Source organism: Rattus rattus, chromosome 1 (assembly GCF_011064425.1).
Source record: "Rattus rattus isolate New Zealand chromosome 1, Rrattus_CSIRO_v1, whole genome shotgun sequence".
NCBI classification, from domain to species: Eukaryota; Metazoa; Chordata; class Mammalia; order Rodentia; family Muridae; genus Rattus; species Rattus rattus.
Window position 1 is genome coordinate 272,424,985 of NC_046154.1, and position 17,595 is coordinate 272,442,579.

Below are 17,595 nucleotides of genomic sequence, written 5' to 3' on the forward strand. Positions count from 1 at the left end.
GGGCAGTCCTGCCTTCACTAACGTTACACAACTCATTTACCTCCTCACATTAGCAACTTCAAGTGTACCTTGGAGAGACACTGCGGAACAGCGACATGGAGGCAGGCCAATGTGAGGCTTGCAAAGACAGAAGAAAAGAGGACAGCGTTAGAAAAGAGCCTAGCAGGCATGTGTGAGGGGGGAGCCTGGGAGACGGGACCCATCTTCTGTCAATTTGCTGAGGCAGATGGGCCCTGCTGTGAGAGCTGCCCCCTCCTGGGAAAAAAGCCAGTCGGTTGCCTCCTCTCTCCACTGTTACACATTAAGCCTGCGACTGTTTGCCTCCAATCTCAGATACATTCTGCTCACCAGCTTCGAGCTCTTAGTGCAGGTGTCCTCAGTTAATCATCCCGGCTCACTCCAGAGTCACTTCCAGCAGTGAAGGATGTTCCAGGCAGACAGCCAGCGGCAATTTTTTTCTTTAAATCTGCACCATTCTGATCCCTAAAGACTAGTTTAAAAAGTTTTTTTTTTCTCCCTAAAATGCTTTCTTTAAACAAGAAGGTAACAAATCTAGGACTTCGGTTTTGAAAAACAGACTGAATGACAAGGAGGAGGAAGCTCTCCAGGTTTACTTCAGGTTCAGCTGGAAGGTGCAAGCGACAGGCTCAAAACCCTGTATGGAAAGACATCTTCAGAAAGGTGCTCAAGGGCAAGAAAGCCAACATCACTTTCATCTTGAAAAAGTTATTTATTTTTTTCCACATAATATTCCAAATACATGTCTTACAGATAAGGGTTAGTATGAGTCAGAAAACATCCCAGAGAAGGAAGCCATTTTAGACACTGGAAAATGCTAACCAAAAAAACCAACGTTTACATATACATATCTGGAAAAAGTTCACCACCTAAAGTGCAAAGACAGAAGCAACTAACGTTCTTGCTGTATGAAAATAGACAATCTTCTGAACTATTAGCTGGCTTTTTAAATAGGCTCCACTGGACAAAGGACAAGGGGTCAGTCGTCAGAATGAATCAGGCTTTAAACCAATCTGGCTTTGACCCCAATCAACTGCAAACAAAGTCCAGGTTGAGGCTGACTAGAGACTACACGCCACGTGGGATCATAGCCTCTGGCACTTTCTACAACTCAGACTTAACCCAGTTAGAAGTGAGTATCCTCAGATCAGTGCCTACCCGCCGCAGAGGGCTCCAGGCCATGTGTTACTCCCTGAAGGAGAAGAGGACCTGGCTTCTGAGAAGGGGCCATCCTGTGGCCTCTGTGTAGTTCTTTATCCTGTCCCAAAACCTCTTGTCCCGAGATAATTGAGGTTTACCTAAGAGGCACAGTTTCTGTCACTGTCTAAGAGACACCACAGGATCAGTCATTTCACGAGCAGTATCTGGCTTTAAGCCCAAGAGATTCCCCCCTCCCCCCCAGAAGAGCCACAGTCGATTCCCGTTGTCCTTCTACCCTGCAGAAAGCTCCATTTTAAAGCTCCCAACAACTCTACGAGGTGCTAGGTCACCAGGTGAGAGGGAGCTATGTAATAATCAAACTCTCATACACATTAAACTTTATTTAAAGCCTGGAAAATGCTAAAAGTAGTAATTACACAGGAGCTGAGGAGCGAACAGGTGTGTCTCCTGCAGTAGGCAGACAGTAGGCAGAAACAGCTTTACTTGAGGTACGGAGCAGGGAAAAATTTGCCCTGTTGACCTAAGTTGGTGGCAGACTTGCTCTTGTTCCCAAATCTAAAAATAAATTAGAGAAAACGGCTGAGAAAAGTGCTCTACAGGCTGGTGAGTGACACCACAAAGAGGCGATTACTGCGAACCCGGACAAGTTGAGATCCATCCCTACAGCCCACAAAGGAGGAAGGGAAGAACTAACTCTAAAAGTTGTTCTCCAGGTGGGTGCCCCAGTGCACACACACATCACACATGCAGGTGAATACACATTCTTTAAAAAACATTCTATAAAAAATACTGAATAACAATTATGTTACTTGATATAAAACTAAGCATGGGAACTGCCTAGGGAGCTATTTGGTAAGGTGTTACTGACCCAGCAGGGTGGGTCCCAGGGTCACCGCAGAGCCCTTCATCTGAGGTTTCCACTTCTACTTCAGTTATTCTTTTCATTTACTTCTTTAGAAAAGGCCCTGGCTGGCCTTGCACTCCTGGTGATTCTCCTGTCTCAGTCTCCCAAATGCTAGAACTGTTGGAGGACTGCAGGCATATACACCAATACACCTTCAATAAACTACTGTCCCCAAACCTGAAGGCCTGAGTCAACTCCTAGGAACTACACGGTAGGAGAGTTGATTCTTACAGGGCATGCTCTACCCCAGCATGCTGCTGCGACTCATGCAGGAGTACACACACACAGACACACACACACACACACACACACACACACACACACACACACACACACGCACACACACAGACAGACAGACACACACACACACAGACACACACACACACACACACACACACACACACGCACACACACACACGCACACACAGACACACACACACACACACGCACACACACAGCACACAGAGACACACACACACACACGCACACACACACACACACAGACACACACACACACACGCACACACACGCGCACACAGAGACACACACAGACACACACACACACGCGCACACACACACACCCCTGAAGTTCTGCATACCTGGGTGTGCTCTTGGAGAGGTTGTACAATCTCTGTGACAGGGAGTTTGATGAAGGAGTTTTGACAAGCTGGAATTCAGGAGTGGTCACAGGCCCCAGTAAGCTCACTTGAAATAAAATTGAGACATATTTTTAAGTGAATTTGGAAAAATAAAGAAAGTACCTTTGACGATGGATGGTTTTAGCCGACTAGCCTCTGAAAGTTAGATGTGTAGCAGCTCACAGGCCATTTTTGCCCTTTTGTGGTAACTGGCTCCTGAATCTTCTGAACCATCCAGGCAACTACTCAATGAACAGCTGACACTCACCTCCTGATTCAGACAATTCCCAAACTCCAAACCTCACACTTCTGACATCTGAACATTTGACTTTTACATATACTACAAAAAACAAGACACTCTGTAGGCACTGTGTGATGTGGTACACAGACATGCAAAAAGACGCTTTTAATAGGTCTATTTGGTGGGGATAAAACCATTCCACTCAAATGGCAGCAGAAATGGCAAAGTCACACCAGAATCAGACCCAGTGAGACGGCTCGCAGGCAAAGGCATGACGGTCCCTGAGACCCACACACATCGTGGGAGGAGAAAACCAATTCCCTCAAGTTGTCCTCGGGCTCCACCAATGCACCATGGCATGTGCACCCACACATAACATTTTTCAAAAATGAAACCAAATCAATAAAACACGCTATCACACACAAAGCAGGACTAAACCCTGGGAATTCCATCACGCTGGACGGACTACATGTAACTCTGAAACACTGATGGAACTTCCAAGCTGGTGGACACCGATTAGAGGGGTTGAGAGAGGGCCTCGTGGAACCCGGAATGGCGCTGAACTCTCGCCGAGGATGGCCTTCAGCTCTCTGCCTCGGCCTTCACTTCCTACGCATTAGGGTTACAGGTGTTCATTCCCACGCCCAGCCCAGATATCCAAACAGCTGGAAGCTCAGCGAAATGGGCCTGCCGCCGAGCGCCTGAAGAAGCAGCAGCAAACGCAGGCAGGACTGACCTTTAATGTCTGGTGTCCGTGGTGTTGAGTTCCCATTGCCGCGGTGGCAGTCCATGTTCTCTTGTTCCACCATCATGAACTGATTCCAGTACTCCAGGGGCAGAGAGAGCAGGCGCTCCACCACCTAAAGGGCAGAGTCAAGTTTACTGCGTGTAATCCTTGTTGTTTCTCAGTCTCACTCTGCAGCCCAGGCTTGCTTAGAACTTGAAATGTAGACCAGGCTGGGGTGACCCTCCTGGGACAGTGGCCACTGCATGTGCTCGCCATACAAGGCTTACTGTGTCACTATGCCTTGTGAGTGCACTGCAAAGCTCAGACCTTCTGCATCTGTGTGCACACATGAACCCCTACCTTGAGCTGGCGTTTGATGTCCTGGAACATCGTCACTGGATCTGGATTGGGCACAGTGTGGGCAACTATCGTAGGGCCAAAGATTTTAGCCAGGTTGGCAACGTCCATCTTAGTGCTCGGACTCTGAGCCACTCTAAATAAAAGATTATATTAAAGACATACGATTCCTCCTAACTACACACCAAAATACACATTCTATAAGACAACAACCCCGTGTCCACACTTCCAACACCCAATCCACAGTCCTCTCCTTGGAAGATTCCCTGGCTCACAGACTCATCCCCCACACTAACCTCTGGAGGTGGATCATGAGGAAGGCTAGCGTGTCCCTGTTGGCCTGGGGCAGCTCGCTGACAGCCTGGTACATGGCGGCTGTGCTGTTGTCTTCATCCGTTATCTCTGTGATGACAAGAAAGCTCTAAGGTCCAGACTCTTGCCCTGGACAGCAGCTTCAAAGTTACCAACCTCAAAGGCCACCTACACACGGGGCTCTGGAACTTCTGATGAGGCTCATGACAGCACCAGACTCTGGTTTCATGAACAGGTAGGACACTGGCCAACAGTTCAAACAGCCTAAGCTCACCGCTGCAACCCACTTGCTAGGAAGACAGACAACTGCGGGGTCAGCCATCAACAGAAGACAGACAGACAACTGCGGGGTCAGCCATCAACAGAAGACAGACAGACAACTGCGGGGTCAGCCATCAACAGTCATCCCACCTTTAAGGGCCGACCCTGTACCAGGTGCTGCTTTAAGTGTGAGGAGAAAGCAGACAGAGGCCTTGCTTCATGGAATAAATACTGAAAGAGCTGGTCAGGGAAAACAAAGCACATGCCAGGTAGGAAAAAGGAGCCATGGGACGCTGAAGTAACGGGGTCAGCTACTTCTCACACTCTGGGCAGAAGGTGGGTTTAAGGTTAGTTTTTAAAACTGGGTCCCGTAGCCTACTCCAATCTTAAACTCACGGTGTAGCCAACGCTGTCTCAAATACCTGGTCATCCTGCCTCTACTTCCCAAGTGCTGGGACTACCATGTCATACACCTGGCTTGGGAAACAAACTGCAGGGACATCCAGGGCGAAGCTGCTGCGGCTAAGGACTTGTGGTGGTGGACGCTATGGATTCCAAGACTGGGCGGGGAGATAAGGACACTCGCTGGCTGCTCTTACAGAGGACCTGGGTTCAGTTCTTAGCACCCACACGGCAGCTCACAACTGCTTGTAACTCCAGCTGTGGGGGACCCAACACCCTCTTCAGGCCTCTGTAGGCACTGTGTGATGTGGTACACAGACATGCAAAACACCTATATACATAAAATAAAAAGTAAAATCCAAAACTCCAGGACTAGAAAAGAGGAAGGAAGAGTATAAAGAAAATGGTGTTGGAGACAATAACCAGGAGCCAAGTCACACAGGTCTTTTTAACCACGGTAAAGATGAAGTTAGTCTAAAATCGATGGACAAGCCTAGCAGGTGTCACATGATTCTAATCCCAGCACTCAGGAGGCAGAGGCAGGTGGATGTTTGTGTTTGAGGCCAGCCTGGGCTACGAAGTAAGTTCCAGAACAACCAGGACTACACAGTGAAACCTCATCTCAAAAATCAAAACAAAAATTATAAAATAAAATAAAAATGGTGGACAGAGACAAAAGGGCCACCAAGTAACTTAGGAATGTGAAAGGACCACACAGCACCCGCACAGACATTATCATGTAGGGGCAAGCAGAGACACCACAATCTGTCAGCAGGTTCTTAGCATATTCCGAGGGCAGCTGAGTACCAGGACTCATGACAAATAACAGATTTAAGGTGTATTTACAAGCTGCTAACATGGTCTGTGGTGGAAAAGAAAGGAATCAAAGCTGGTTGTTTCCAAAAGGACAACCAAAAACCCAACCAAGAACCAAGACCAACAAACAGGCTTAGTTTAATTTAGTTTAATTCTTCCCTTTTATTTGATGTGTACAGGCACTTTGCCGCACTTTGCCGACAGTTATGTGGTGCCTGAAGGAGGCAGAAGAGGGCAACAGATCCTTCAGGTCTGGGGTCACAGACAGTGTGACCCACCCATGCAGAAGCTTCGAATCAAAACCAGATCCTCTGGAAGAGAAGCCCGTGCTCAACCACAGAGCATCTCTCAGCCTCTCTAATTAAGTAAAGGAAGAGTGGCATGCTGGGAGGCATGGACAGTTACTCACCCACTCAACAGTTTGAGTGCCTACTACACTTCAGACACTGTATAAGGTAGGGAAACATTAGTACACTGTGTGAACACAGCTCAGTTCTGGATTCAGCTGATGGCACAATCAAGTTCTGCCCTTACCTGCTGCCTCCATGAACGCTTTGCTTAGCCAAAAGGTCAGAAGGGGTTCCTTGAGGTTTCGAAGGAAGTCTTTCAGGAGGCTGCAGATGGCATGGATGTCGTCCACTTTGCTGAGGAGGGGCACGGTTTTCACTTTAAGGAATTTCTCTTTCAGCTCCTTTACTGTCCGGTCACAGCCTGAGATCCTGTATAAGCCTGCCTATTAAAAGATGACACTTATTCAGGGACTTCCAAATTACTATTACAGACAACAAACTCTGCCTGTGCATGGTTTCCTCTCACCTCAGTCAGGCCTCGCTGCTCAATCTCATTCACACAGCTGACAACAATAGCAGGAATCATCGGGGAAGTCTGCGACACAAAATCTGCCAGCATTCCCTGGAAGAAGAAGCTTTAAGATTTAACCCCTGAGACTAAGAGAGGAAGACCTCATGCAAAGAGTTGTCACTAAACACTAGGAAATTACATCAGCTTCTAAATTTCTTCTACAATTCATGTTAAAACAGTCTTGGGTGACTCATAATCACCTACCCCCCACTCCAGGGGAATCTGACCTCTCTGGCCTCCAGGGGTACCTCAGCTCATGTGCACATACCCCACCCCATACATAGTTTAAATAAGAATAAAATTTTTGAAGGATCTTGGGGGAGGGAGGTGCGGCTTTATTAGAGTATAAGTCTGGGGGCTGGAGGGATGGCTCAGCGGTTAAAGAGTACTGGCAACTCTTCCAGAGGTCCTGAGTTCAATTCCCAGCAACCACATGGTGGTTCATAATCATGTGTACTGAGTTCTGATGCCCTCTTCTGATTTGTCAGAAGACAGCCACAATGTATTCAAATATATAAGAATGAATACATCTTTAAAAAGAGGAGGAGATAGAGTATAAGTCTGACATGTATGGGGCCTGGTCTTGACCCTGTGGTGACCAATGCGTGTTATCCCAGCACACTGGAGATAGAAGCAGGAAGAGCAGTTTGAAGTCATCTACATAGTAAGTTTGAGGCCACCCAAGGCTACATGTATGTATATAAATAAAACCATGCTTTGTCATGAGCAGGTAACAATGCCACCAACACCGCCTACTTCCTTTTCTTCTACTGGAGACCGAGAAAGCAAGCAGTGGAGAGGTCCCTGCTGTGAGCTGGGTGTGGTGGCACACCACAGCTTTCACCCTGCAGAGGTAAGGCCATCTTTGAGCTTGGATCCTTGAGAACTGATCCCAGTATACCCTTCTGAAGGTAACAAATCTTTCCCCACTCCTGTCTTGGCTAGCCCTATGTTAGCTCTGCACTCAACAAGGTGCAACCATTACTCAGTTGCATGTTGGTATCTAAAGCCAGGTACAGGAACGTCAGGGCTGCTCTGTGATGTGGTCTGCACTTGTGTGGAACTCAGTGCAGGGAAAAGAGGCTTGGGGAGGTTGCACAGATGAGAAGACGATGGACTGGAACAAGAGTGCAGTTGAGACTTCTGCACTCAATACAGACAGCACACACGCTGTGTCTTAGCACAGAACAGCTTTGAGTGCCCAGGTCTCACGTCTTCTTTCTAGTTAGGCATTCAGACAGGGATGGAGACTGCTGAAGGTGAGAGTCCTCTTGCAGGGGGCCTGAGTTCAATTCCAGCACCCATGCCACGTGCCTCACACCTACCTGTAACTACAGCTAGAGAGGCTCCCGTACTCACAGCACAGACACACATATACAGAATAACAGTTAAATCCATCTTCCAGTGTGTGGTCTAGACCTAAATAAACTGACAATTTCTATCAAATAAAGCAAGCATAGTGGCAGAGGACTTTGATCCTAGCACTCCTGAGACAGAGGCAGGAGGATCTCTGCATTTAAGGCTAGCCCGATCTACAGAGCAAGTTCCGGGACATCCAGGGCTACACAGAGAAACCCTGTTTTGAGAAACCAAAACATCAGTAACAACAATAGGGAAGAGAACGAACGCGAGCTCACGGGGTGGGACTGAGGGTGAGATTGGAGAGCCAGTAAACAGGAATGGCCTTGAGCTCACCACTGTGGAGTTAAATGGTAGGAACCAGGGGTAGGCTAGAAGAATGGCTACTGTGTGTGTGCGTGTGTGTGTGTGCGTGTGTGTGCGTGTGTGTGTGTGTGTGTGTGTGTGTGCGTGTGATCTCCCTAGGAGAGCAGAGTGAAGAGGGACCCGCCATAGAAAGATTATTAAATAGAAAATCCCAAACAAGATTCCACTACAAGTCGACATTTTACTATTTCTATTCATTTTTCTTGGAGGGAATTTTATTTGAGATCAATAATTTTTAAATGAAAAACTGATACTATGCCTTTTAAAGACTAAAGTAACAAATGATGGTTGGTTGCCATGAGTCTCACCTCTCCAATCTTCACTGGGGTTCCCACCAGGGGAGGAATGCAGGGAAGGGGACATCGGTCCCGGCATTCTGGATGAGAGACCAAACGACAGTCCCGACACTTCAGAGACAGCTTGCCAAACTTGATCCGCTTCCCACACGGGACACAAGATTCAGGCTTAATAACCTGGAGATAAAACAGGGCAGAGGCATGGGACAATATGAATTAGAGTTAATGTCAACCACATGCATTAAGCGCACTGTATGTATGAAATAACATTTTAGGCCCATTACACATTTTAATATAATTCCCACAAAAAAAAAATGTGAAATAAGTCTTGTTTTCTTCATTTTAATAATAGCAGTGGTTGGGGTTGGGGATTTAGCTCAGTGGTAGAGCGCTTGCCTAGCAAGCGCAAGGCCCTGGGATCAGTCCCCAGCTCCGAAAAAAAGGAAAAAAAAAAATAATAATAATAATAGCAGTGGTCTGGTGAGCATGGTGGCACATGCCTTAATTCATGTACCTAGGAGACAGCGCAAGTGGATTTCTGTGAGCTCAAAAACCAACCAGGGCTACAAAATGAAGCCCTGTCTGGAAAAAAAAAAAAAAAAAGGAGAGGAGGAGAAAGAGAGGAGGAGGAGGGAGGAGGAGGAGGAGAAGAGAAAAAGGAAACAGGCTGACTGCCAACACCTCTCAGTCAGGAGTGGAGGGTGGGTGCTCATGAGCCAGCCCCTCCCTCACCCATGCTGTGGGAGGTGGGAGTCAGTTCTCTGAAGGCTGCTGGGAAGTTTTTCATGCTCCAGTGCATGAATCCTCACACTCATGCATATTAGACTCAATTAATTATTAAAAAATAGAAAGAGGACATGATGTTGAGAGTGGGGCATGTTGAGGAGTTTTGGGGGGCTGGTGAATGGGGTGAATATGCTCTCCACACACTACATGCATGTCTGAAGTTCTCAAAGATAGACAATGTCATAAGTGTTGACAAGATCTAGAAAAGCTGAAACTCAAACATCGTTACGGTACGACAGCCACAGCACTTGCAGATATGCATACCCAGCAGACGTGGAAATGTCTTCCCAGCAGATGCAGAAGGAACCTAGAGCTCTCTCCACTGATGAGGATGAGTCAAGGGCTCTCCTCACAGGGGAACATCATTCATCAGATAAAGAGACATAAACCAGGCTATAGAGGGACTGTAACCGACTGACTGAGGCCAGACACAAAGGCACACATGCCATGTGCCTCGTGTATGGGACATGTCTTAAGATAGACAGACAGACAGACAGACAGCCCAGAGAGACGCAGCAGAGTCTATGGTGGAAGCCTATGGCAACTGGATGCTGGTGTGGCACAGGGTGGTGGAGGAAATCCTGTTAGGTTTGGTTGGGATTTCCCTTCTGGATGGTAAAATGGTCTAAAACTGCTACTGTCGGCAGATACCCAATTATAGGGCTACACTGAATGCCAAGGAATTGAACATTGAAGCGGATGAGCGAAGCCAGGCAATGGTAGCTCACATCTATGATCCCAGCATGCGAGACCAATGGAGCAAGAAAGACAACTCAGAGACTGAGCTGTTCTTAGAAAGGACACAAGTTCAATTCTCAGCACCCACATTGGGCAGCTCACAATTGCCTACAGTTCCCACTCCAAATGAACTGACACCCTACATTAAGATCGGCAACATCATGCAAGGTAATTTTAAAGAAATTGAAAAAAGAGAGGCTGGAGAGACAGCTCAGCAGTTAAGAGCATCAACTGCCCTACCAAAGTCCTGGGGTAAAGGCGCCTGCCACCAAGCCTAATGGCCTGAGTTCAATCCCCGGATGCATGTGATGGACAGAGAACCAGCCATGGCACATGCACACCCCCCACTTAGCAAGGGACACAGAAAATAGTAATTTCTTTTAATAAAATTAGTATATGTGATTGTATGTAAAATCAGCTCAATAAAGTCAGGTGTAGCTTTGCACCCATTTAATCCCAGCACTGGGGACGCAGAGGCAGGTAAATCTCAAGTTCAAGGCTAGCCTGGTACAGATCAAATTCCAACAGTCAGGGCTACACAGGGAAACCCTGTCCTGAAAAAACTAAAACAAAACAAGCTGAACAAAGCGACAACGGCCCTAAAGAGAGACAAATAGGAAAGGTGGAGGTGCTGTAGTGTAGCCCCCCACACTGGGAGGACAAAGCAAAAGTACAACAGAGGGAGAGGCCAACCGGGCCACAGAGAAGGAGCCAGCCGGTCTCCACAACCGCAATGACGCCTCAGAGGAAAGAAGGCACCCAGACTTACCGTCTTTGAGACAAAGTCGTGTAAGCGCATGCCATTATTCTGGGGTGTGCCCACAGCGTCTGTCTCCGTTCTTGGCTCCAGTGGCCTGCTATTGAGAGCAGAGTCGCTGTTCACAGGTTGTAAAGGTCCTAGAAAAACAATCAAATGTAAACTTTTGTCATGAAAGTGTTCGTCCTTACGAATTTTAATCCTATTTTAATTTTCTCTTTTTAACTTCACTTTTAATAGTAGTAAACACACACACACACACACACACACACACACACACACACACACACACACACACACACACACACACGGTTTCCAAGAAAAGCTAAAATTCTCCACAAGTGGTGCACTCAGACTGACCAGCCCCCCAGAGTAAAGGACAGCAGACACTACTCAGGGTAGCATTGGCCAGGCGCTCGTAAGAACCTCCCTACCCAGCACGTCCATGTCTCAAGAGGATTCGCAGAAACCAACTAACTCTCAATTGGAACCAGTGCTTTTTTCCTTTTTTAAAAATTTTTTTGAGACTTTAATTATTTATGTGTATGGGCGTTTGTCTGAATGAATCTGCACCATAGGTGCAGTGTAGTGCCAAGGAGACCAGAAGCGTGCGTCAGATTCCTTAGGCCTGGACTTACAGATGGTTGTAGCCACCCTATGAGTGCTAGGAATTAAACCTATGTCTTCTATGAGAGCAGCTGGGCGGAGCCGTCTCTCCAGCCCCTCTTTTTTGGTCTCACCATGTATGCCAAGGACTGGTCTTGAGTCAGTATGAAGTCTAGGCTACCCAGCAACTCTCACTTCCCGTCTCGGCTTCCAGGTGAGCAGACTGTAGCTGTCACCAGAGCCAGCCCTGTGGCTATAAGGAGGAAATGTAGCTACACATCTGCCAGACCTGATTTCCCTCGACTCCTGGTCCAACACGGCAATGTCTCGATAGTGGACACAGCTTCAATGGGCCCGCCGTCACTGGGGACAGTCACTGTTGTTTTCGCAACTATTGATTCATTTGCCTGAAACAAAATGAAACGTTTGCCATATGAAAGAGGGACGCGCTGACTGTTTCCATACAGGTATTTTCCAGTGGATAAAAATCCCCAAATTCTGAATAAGACCTATATTCCAGTCCTAAGCCCTTAAGTTGAAATCTCACACGCTGCAGGAGTATAGAGAGAGCAAAGAACAACAGACCGACAGACAGCTGACCGGTCTTTTTTTCCTTGTTTGAGACAGGTTCTTGCTTTGTAACGCTGGTTGTCCTGGAACTATGCTAGACCAAACTAGCCTCAGACATGCAGAGATCTACCTGCATCTGTCTCCAGAGTGCTGGGGTTAAAGGCGTGAGCCATCACACCCTGCTTAGCTGACAGCTCTTACTCAGAGCCCACTCTGATAAATGGATAATAAAGGACCTCACTCCATAGAAGACTCTAACTTCCTCAAGTAACACTGCAGCAATACTGACTGCTACCACTCTGCAGAGCCACTAATCGCTGGTGTGTTTAGGCCCCAAGGTCTCTGGCCCTGACTTCTCTTACCTGGTCTATTGTAGAGCCAATGGAACACGTTTTCTTCACAGGCCCAGGAGGGCCATCGATGAACTGTCTACTGCTGGAGCGCTGGAGAAGGGATAAAAGCAAAACTTCAGTGTCAAGTAGAACTGAAACCCAGAAAACACAGTAATCCTATCAGACAAATGCATGCAAGTTCTAAGAACCAGGACTACAATAAATAACAATGCGCTCTTTCTCACGGCCCGTTTGTTAAACAAACACAAAAATGCTTTCAGCTATAGAAAAAAGAGACAAGCTTCTGAGACAGAATCAGGAAAAGTAGAACTATAATCCTATCTAAGGACATGAAGTCTTTGGAAACACATCAAATACGCTGAGCACGTCAGCACAGAGAGATCTCCATATCCCATTATACACATACTGCTTCTGAAGCATATATTAGAGCAAAAAATTCTTGCATAAAAATTCACGGACAACTCAAAACAAACTCAGATATTCTCTTCCTCACTACATGAGGACGTAGCCCAGACCCGTAAGATAAAGTAGACTCTTGCCCAAGTCACTGCTTCAAGCAGTACCATCATGTGACCCTAGAGCACCAGTGAGATGGCTCAGTGGGCAAAGGTGCTTACTGTGCAAGCCTGAGGACCTGAGTTCAATTCCCAGAGGCTTGAAGAGGAGCAACCCACATGCACTGAGGTATGTGTGCCTATGCCTGCACTCACATGGCCACATTACACACAAAACTGTAATAAATAAAATTTTAAAGTCAGAAAGTATTGCCCAAAATAGCATCAATTCATTTGCGTTTTGTGCTTGTTTTGAAACGGGGTCTCTTGATATAGCCCTGGTTGTCCTGGAACTTGCTCTGAAGACTAGGCTGAGCTCCAATTCACAGAAATCCACCTGCCTCTGCCTGGATTAAAAAGCAGGCAGCACCACAGCTGACCTACATTTTGTGTTTCTGTTTAACAATGCCCAGAGATGTGTCAGTTTTAATTCTGAATTTCCCAAAAAGGAAAACGGTAACCAATGGGACTCTTTGCTGGTTGATTCTCCTGATGGTTATGTATGGTCTCACATTGATAAGTAACGCACGCTGGCCTCACATTCTGATCTTGCTGACTCAGCCTTCTTCGTGTTAGGATCACAGTGTGGGGCATGATGTCAGGCAAAAACATTAAACATCTGAGCACGATGGCAGTCACCTGGAAGGCTGGGGCAGGTCACAATCAAAGCTTGCTTACACAGGAGTTAAGGACATCCTGGCGCTTGGTGAGGAGACAGTGGGTGTGATTGTGCATGGGGCTGTGCATTCAAGCCCCACTGGGGGAGGGACAACAAGAAAATACATACCCTCTTTTCTCGTTTCTTCATTTTGAAATTCTTCAAAGAAGAATCCCAGTCCTATTGGCAATTAGATCATGTTAATATCTTTGGTTAGGTCGCTCATAAATCCTATGCAAATAAATGTGCAGCAAACGAGTCAGATTGCCTAACTTAGAGCCCCGGAAGAGGGAAATAAAGGCCTCTGGCATTTGTTCCAAAGCTGCAGTTAACAGGCTTCCTTCAAATACTGAAGCAACAGTAACAGAATCAGGAAGCAATGCCACGGAGACAGAGAAGGTCAGAGAATCGGCTCCCGCCGTGATCATTTCAGGAGCCTGAGTCTTTATCGCTCATTATTTCTCTAATTAGTTTTAGAAGTTAGAGAATAGAAGACATTGTTCTGACCATGTTAGATGTGACTCTTTCCTCAAGTGATTGCTGCTGGCAAATGTATCACTTAGAAAGTTAGCTTAACTCATATAACCCTTGGTGCCCTCTTCCTTGGCCCTAAAAGCAAGTTTACCCTTGAGTGCTTTTTTTTTTTTTTTTTACCACGGTCAGTTTCACTTCCGTTATTGTAATCACTGGCATACATTTTAGTATCCTACTGGTTACCCCTAAAAACACAGTTCCTAGAAACAGTGAGAACAAACAGTGGGTCCGCAGGACTGCACTTCCCCAATCCACAGTCACGTCATCTCTCTACGGGTTCATCAGCTCCAATTTTAACAGCTATCACAGTAGAGGTTTTCCTCAGAACTCACCTGATGTTTCATTATATAGCCCAGACCTGCCCCATATCATTCTTTATTTCAGAAAGTGATTGCCCAATATTCATAACCTTAAAATGGACATCTGCTTCTCTGGTTGAATGAGCAAAAACACTCCTAGGCATGTAGTAAGTGCTTGCTATCTGCTGCTGCATCAAAACCAAATAATAACGATTTCCCATACTGTTTTGTTTGCAGGGTTTCAGCTTTCCACAGAAATGATAAATTACTGGTGGACTACCAGTCTCCTCAACATTAAACACTAAAATATATGTAGGTATATGAAATATTATGTTTTATACAGAAATTCTACCAGGTCTGCTGCCCAGAAAAGGTAACAAGTTAGACACAGCAAACCACTGCTTAACCGAGGAACAACACGCTGCTGAGAAATCTAAAGCACGCCTTCTAGATGGAGCCAAGGGCTTCAGTTTCCTTCTAATGGACGTGAAGGATGGCTAAGGCTTCCTGGAGAACCAGACTAATTTGGAAGTAAGATACAGATCTGTTCACCTCAGCAGCAGCAGCAGCAGCAGCAGCAGCAGCAAAGCCTTCCCTGGGTCTGCACACAGTAAGGTCCAGGCCGCCTACTCCATGAGACCCTTTTCCAAAAACTAAAGGTAAACACCTGGCCTGGGGGTTGGGGATTTAGCTCAGTGGTAGAGCATTTGCCTAGCAAGCACAAGGCCCTGGGTTCGGTCCTCAGCTCTGGGATAAAAAAAATAGATTAAAAAAAAAACAAAAAACAAAAAACAAACAAACAAACAAAACAAAACAAAACAACAAAAAAAAACAAAACAAAACAGCTGGCCTGGTCAAGCTTGCTCACTTCTTGGGCTTTAACAAGTCATAAGCAGTGACTCCAGGCTCCTCCCAGAAACCTTTCAGAGACCTTCAACCTCACAGTGAATCCTGAACTTCACATTCCTTCTCCAGAAACTGAATTATTTAAGTCAGTATCTTAGAGCTTGTGTGGATTTATATTTAAATTACTAGCTCAGAACCTGTAACAAATCAACTAATAAACAGTCATAAAGGATGGCCAAGGATGGGCAGACATGCTCCTGCAGGGGCAGGTTAACAGAAGGAGAGAACTCTAGAAAGCAAATGTTTATTACCAGTGATTCATCAGTCTTGTCAAAGCTGATATCTGATAAAATGGAGCCAGATTCATCAATCGTTGACAGTCTGGATTAAAAACAGTAACAGCGTTAGACACAGAACACCATAAAACATAAAAGCCATCGGCACCTGAAAGTCCCACTGGTCAGGTAATGGAGTGAGCGAGCTCAGACTCGCCAAGCCGAAGCCCGCACGCTGCAGCGCTGTGCTCCAAGGTCTCCCCGGGCTGGGTCCGTGAAGAGCGGCTCAGAGCACTGCAGCCAGGCCCACGGGGCTCTTCTTGCTGAGTGTGGACTACAGGACGCAAGCTGAGGCTTAATTTGATTCTAATCATGTCTGCTGCTGCCCAGCACTGGGCTTTTGAGGTTTTTTGTTGTTGTTTTTGTTTTGTCTGAGACAAGGCCTCTAGCCCAGGCTGCCCATGAACTTCCTTTGTCACAGGAGATGATTTTTAACTTCCCTAAAATGCTGGGAGCACAAATGTGTAACTCCAGGCCCAGTTTGCAAGGTGCTGAGCTATATACTCGGCTCTGTTATCTGGGCCTACCCCCAGCCCCAGCTCTGGCTTTTGAAGACATTAAGCCCAAGCTGGAAATAGGGGTCCATACAGGTAATTGTAACATTTTTGATGTACAGGCAGAGGATCAGAAGTTCAAGGCCAGACTGGGATATGAAAGGCCACACTTTAAAATACAGGCTGGGTTGGGGGTGGGGTCTGAGAGATGGTCAGTGACCAAAAGCACACGCTATCCTTCCAGGACTGGATGGAGCTCAGTTCCTGGCAGCTTTAATCTATCTATCTCTCATTCCAGGGACGCAGGACCTCCTTCTGCTTTTCATGGGCACCCTGCACGTGTGGAACCTCTTCCCCCTGCACATGTGGAACCTCTCCTCCTCACTGTGCTGGAAGCATTACACCCAAAGTCCAACAGCCTGTCTCAGTGACACCGTGGAACCAAAAGGACTGTCTGCTCTTAGCTCCCAGCAGCCACAAGAGCTCTCCCGAGAACAAGGCGAGGGTTGCTAAACAGCCACTTCCACCTTCCCGCCCTTAGTTACTGGACAGGAGTCGTTATTGATGTGCAATTTAACACCAACATCAAAATCGTGCCCACAGTGAAACAGCATCCTAACGAAAGCTTAAAAAACAATGAAAGCAGATGGGGATGGGCTTTTTGGCCTCGTTCCCCCACCTCCCCCTACCTCCCCCTACCTCCCCCTGCCCTCCTCTAAGGCTCTTTCTGCTTTGTTCAGCACACGTCCCGGAAGCAGCGTGTTTCAGAGGTCAGATAACAACAGATGCAGTCCCCACCTATTGTTCCCAGCGTTGCCACTGGATGCTTGGCCTCGGTTGAGAAAAGCCAGAGCTGATTTTTGTTCCTCGCTTAGCTGGATGCTGCCAGTTGTGTCACACATGAGTATATCTCGAATCAGCTGAATCTGTTGTTCCTACAGACCAAAGCAGAGTAAAACATCATGACCAGCCAGAGAAGAAAGCTTCACCTCAAATTTATGGGATAGGCAGAAGACATTAAAATACATTATGCAAATGGCCTTCAGGAAGACCTTACAACAATAGAATATTAATTCACACCAAGCCCTGACTGTGGCTGGCTTCTGATGAGTGAAAGCAACCCCATATAGAACAGCAAGATCTCCGCTAGAAGACCTTAGATTAAACTGCTAAACCAGGGAGAATGATATAGAACGAGAGCTCCAGAATAGATTTCACAGAGCAAACATACTTAGTGTTGTCTTTATCAGAACAATTATTAGCTTCTTTTATGGATCAAAGAAGGCAGTCGCATGTTTCTCTACATGACGGAACAAAATGCATTAAAATAGACACAAAGCTGTAAT

The 17,595-nt window shown here is 46.6% G+C and overlaps 1 protein-coding gene across 1 annotated transcript in view; it reads right to left on the reverse strand.

Moving 5' to 3' along the window:
• Positions 1-710: 710 nt before the first annotated feature.
• Racgap1 (Rac GTPase activating protein 1) overlaps positions 711-17,595 on the reverse strand; it is a 29,240-nt gene continuing 12,355 nt past the window's right edge. The window contains exons 4-17 of the mRNA XM_032886392.1: positions 17,048-17,184; positions 15,732-15,801; positions 13,871-13,921; positions 12,539-12,619; positions 11,896-12,013; positions 11,013-11,140; positions 8,732-8,896; positions 6,654-6,749; positions 6,372-6,570; positions 4,343-4,448; positions 4,050-4,182; positions 3,699-3,822; positions 2,683-2,788; positions 711-1,734 (exon numbers count right to left, since the gene is read on the reverse strand). Of these exons, the coding sequence (XP_032742283.1) occupies positions 1,659-1,734; positions 2,683-2,788; positions 3,699-3,822; positions 4,050-4,182; positions 4,343-4,448; positions 6,372-6,570; positions 6,654-6,749; positions 8,732-8,896; positions 11,013-11,140; positions 11,896-12,013; positions 12,539-12,619; positions 13,871-13,921; positions 15,732-15,801; positions 17,048-17,184 (1,590 nt within the window). The 3' untranslated portion in view covers positions 711-1,658. The remainder of the gene's footprint in view (positions 1,735-2,682; positions 2,789-3,698; positions 3,823-4,049; positions 4,183-4,342; positions 4,449-6,371; positions 6,571-6,653; positions 6,750-8,731; positions 8,897-11,012; positions 11,141-11,895; positions 12,014-12,538; positions 12,620-13,870; positions 13,922-15,731; positions 15,802-17,047; positions 17,185-17,595) is intronic.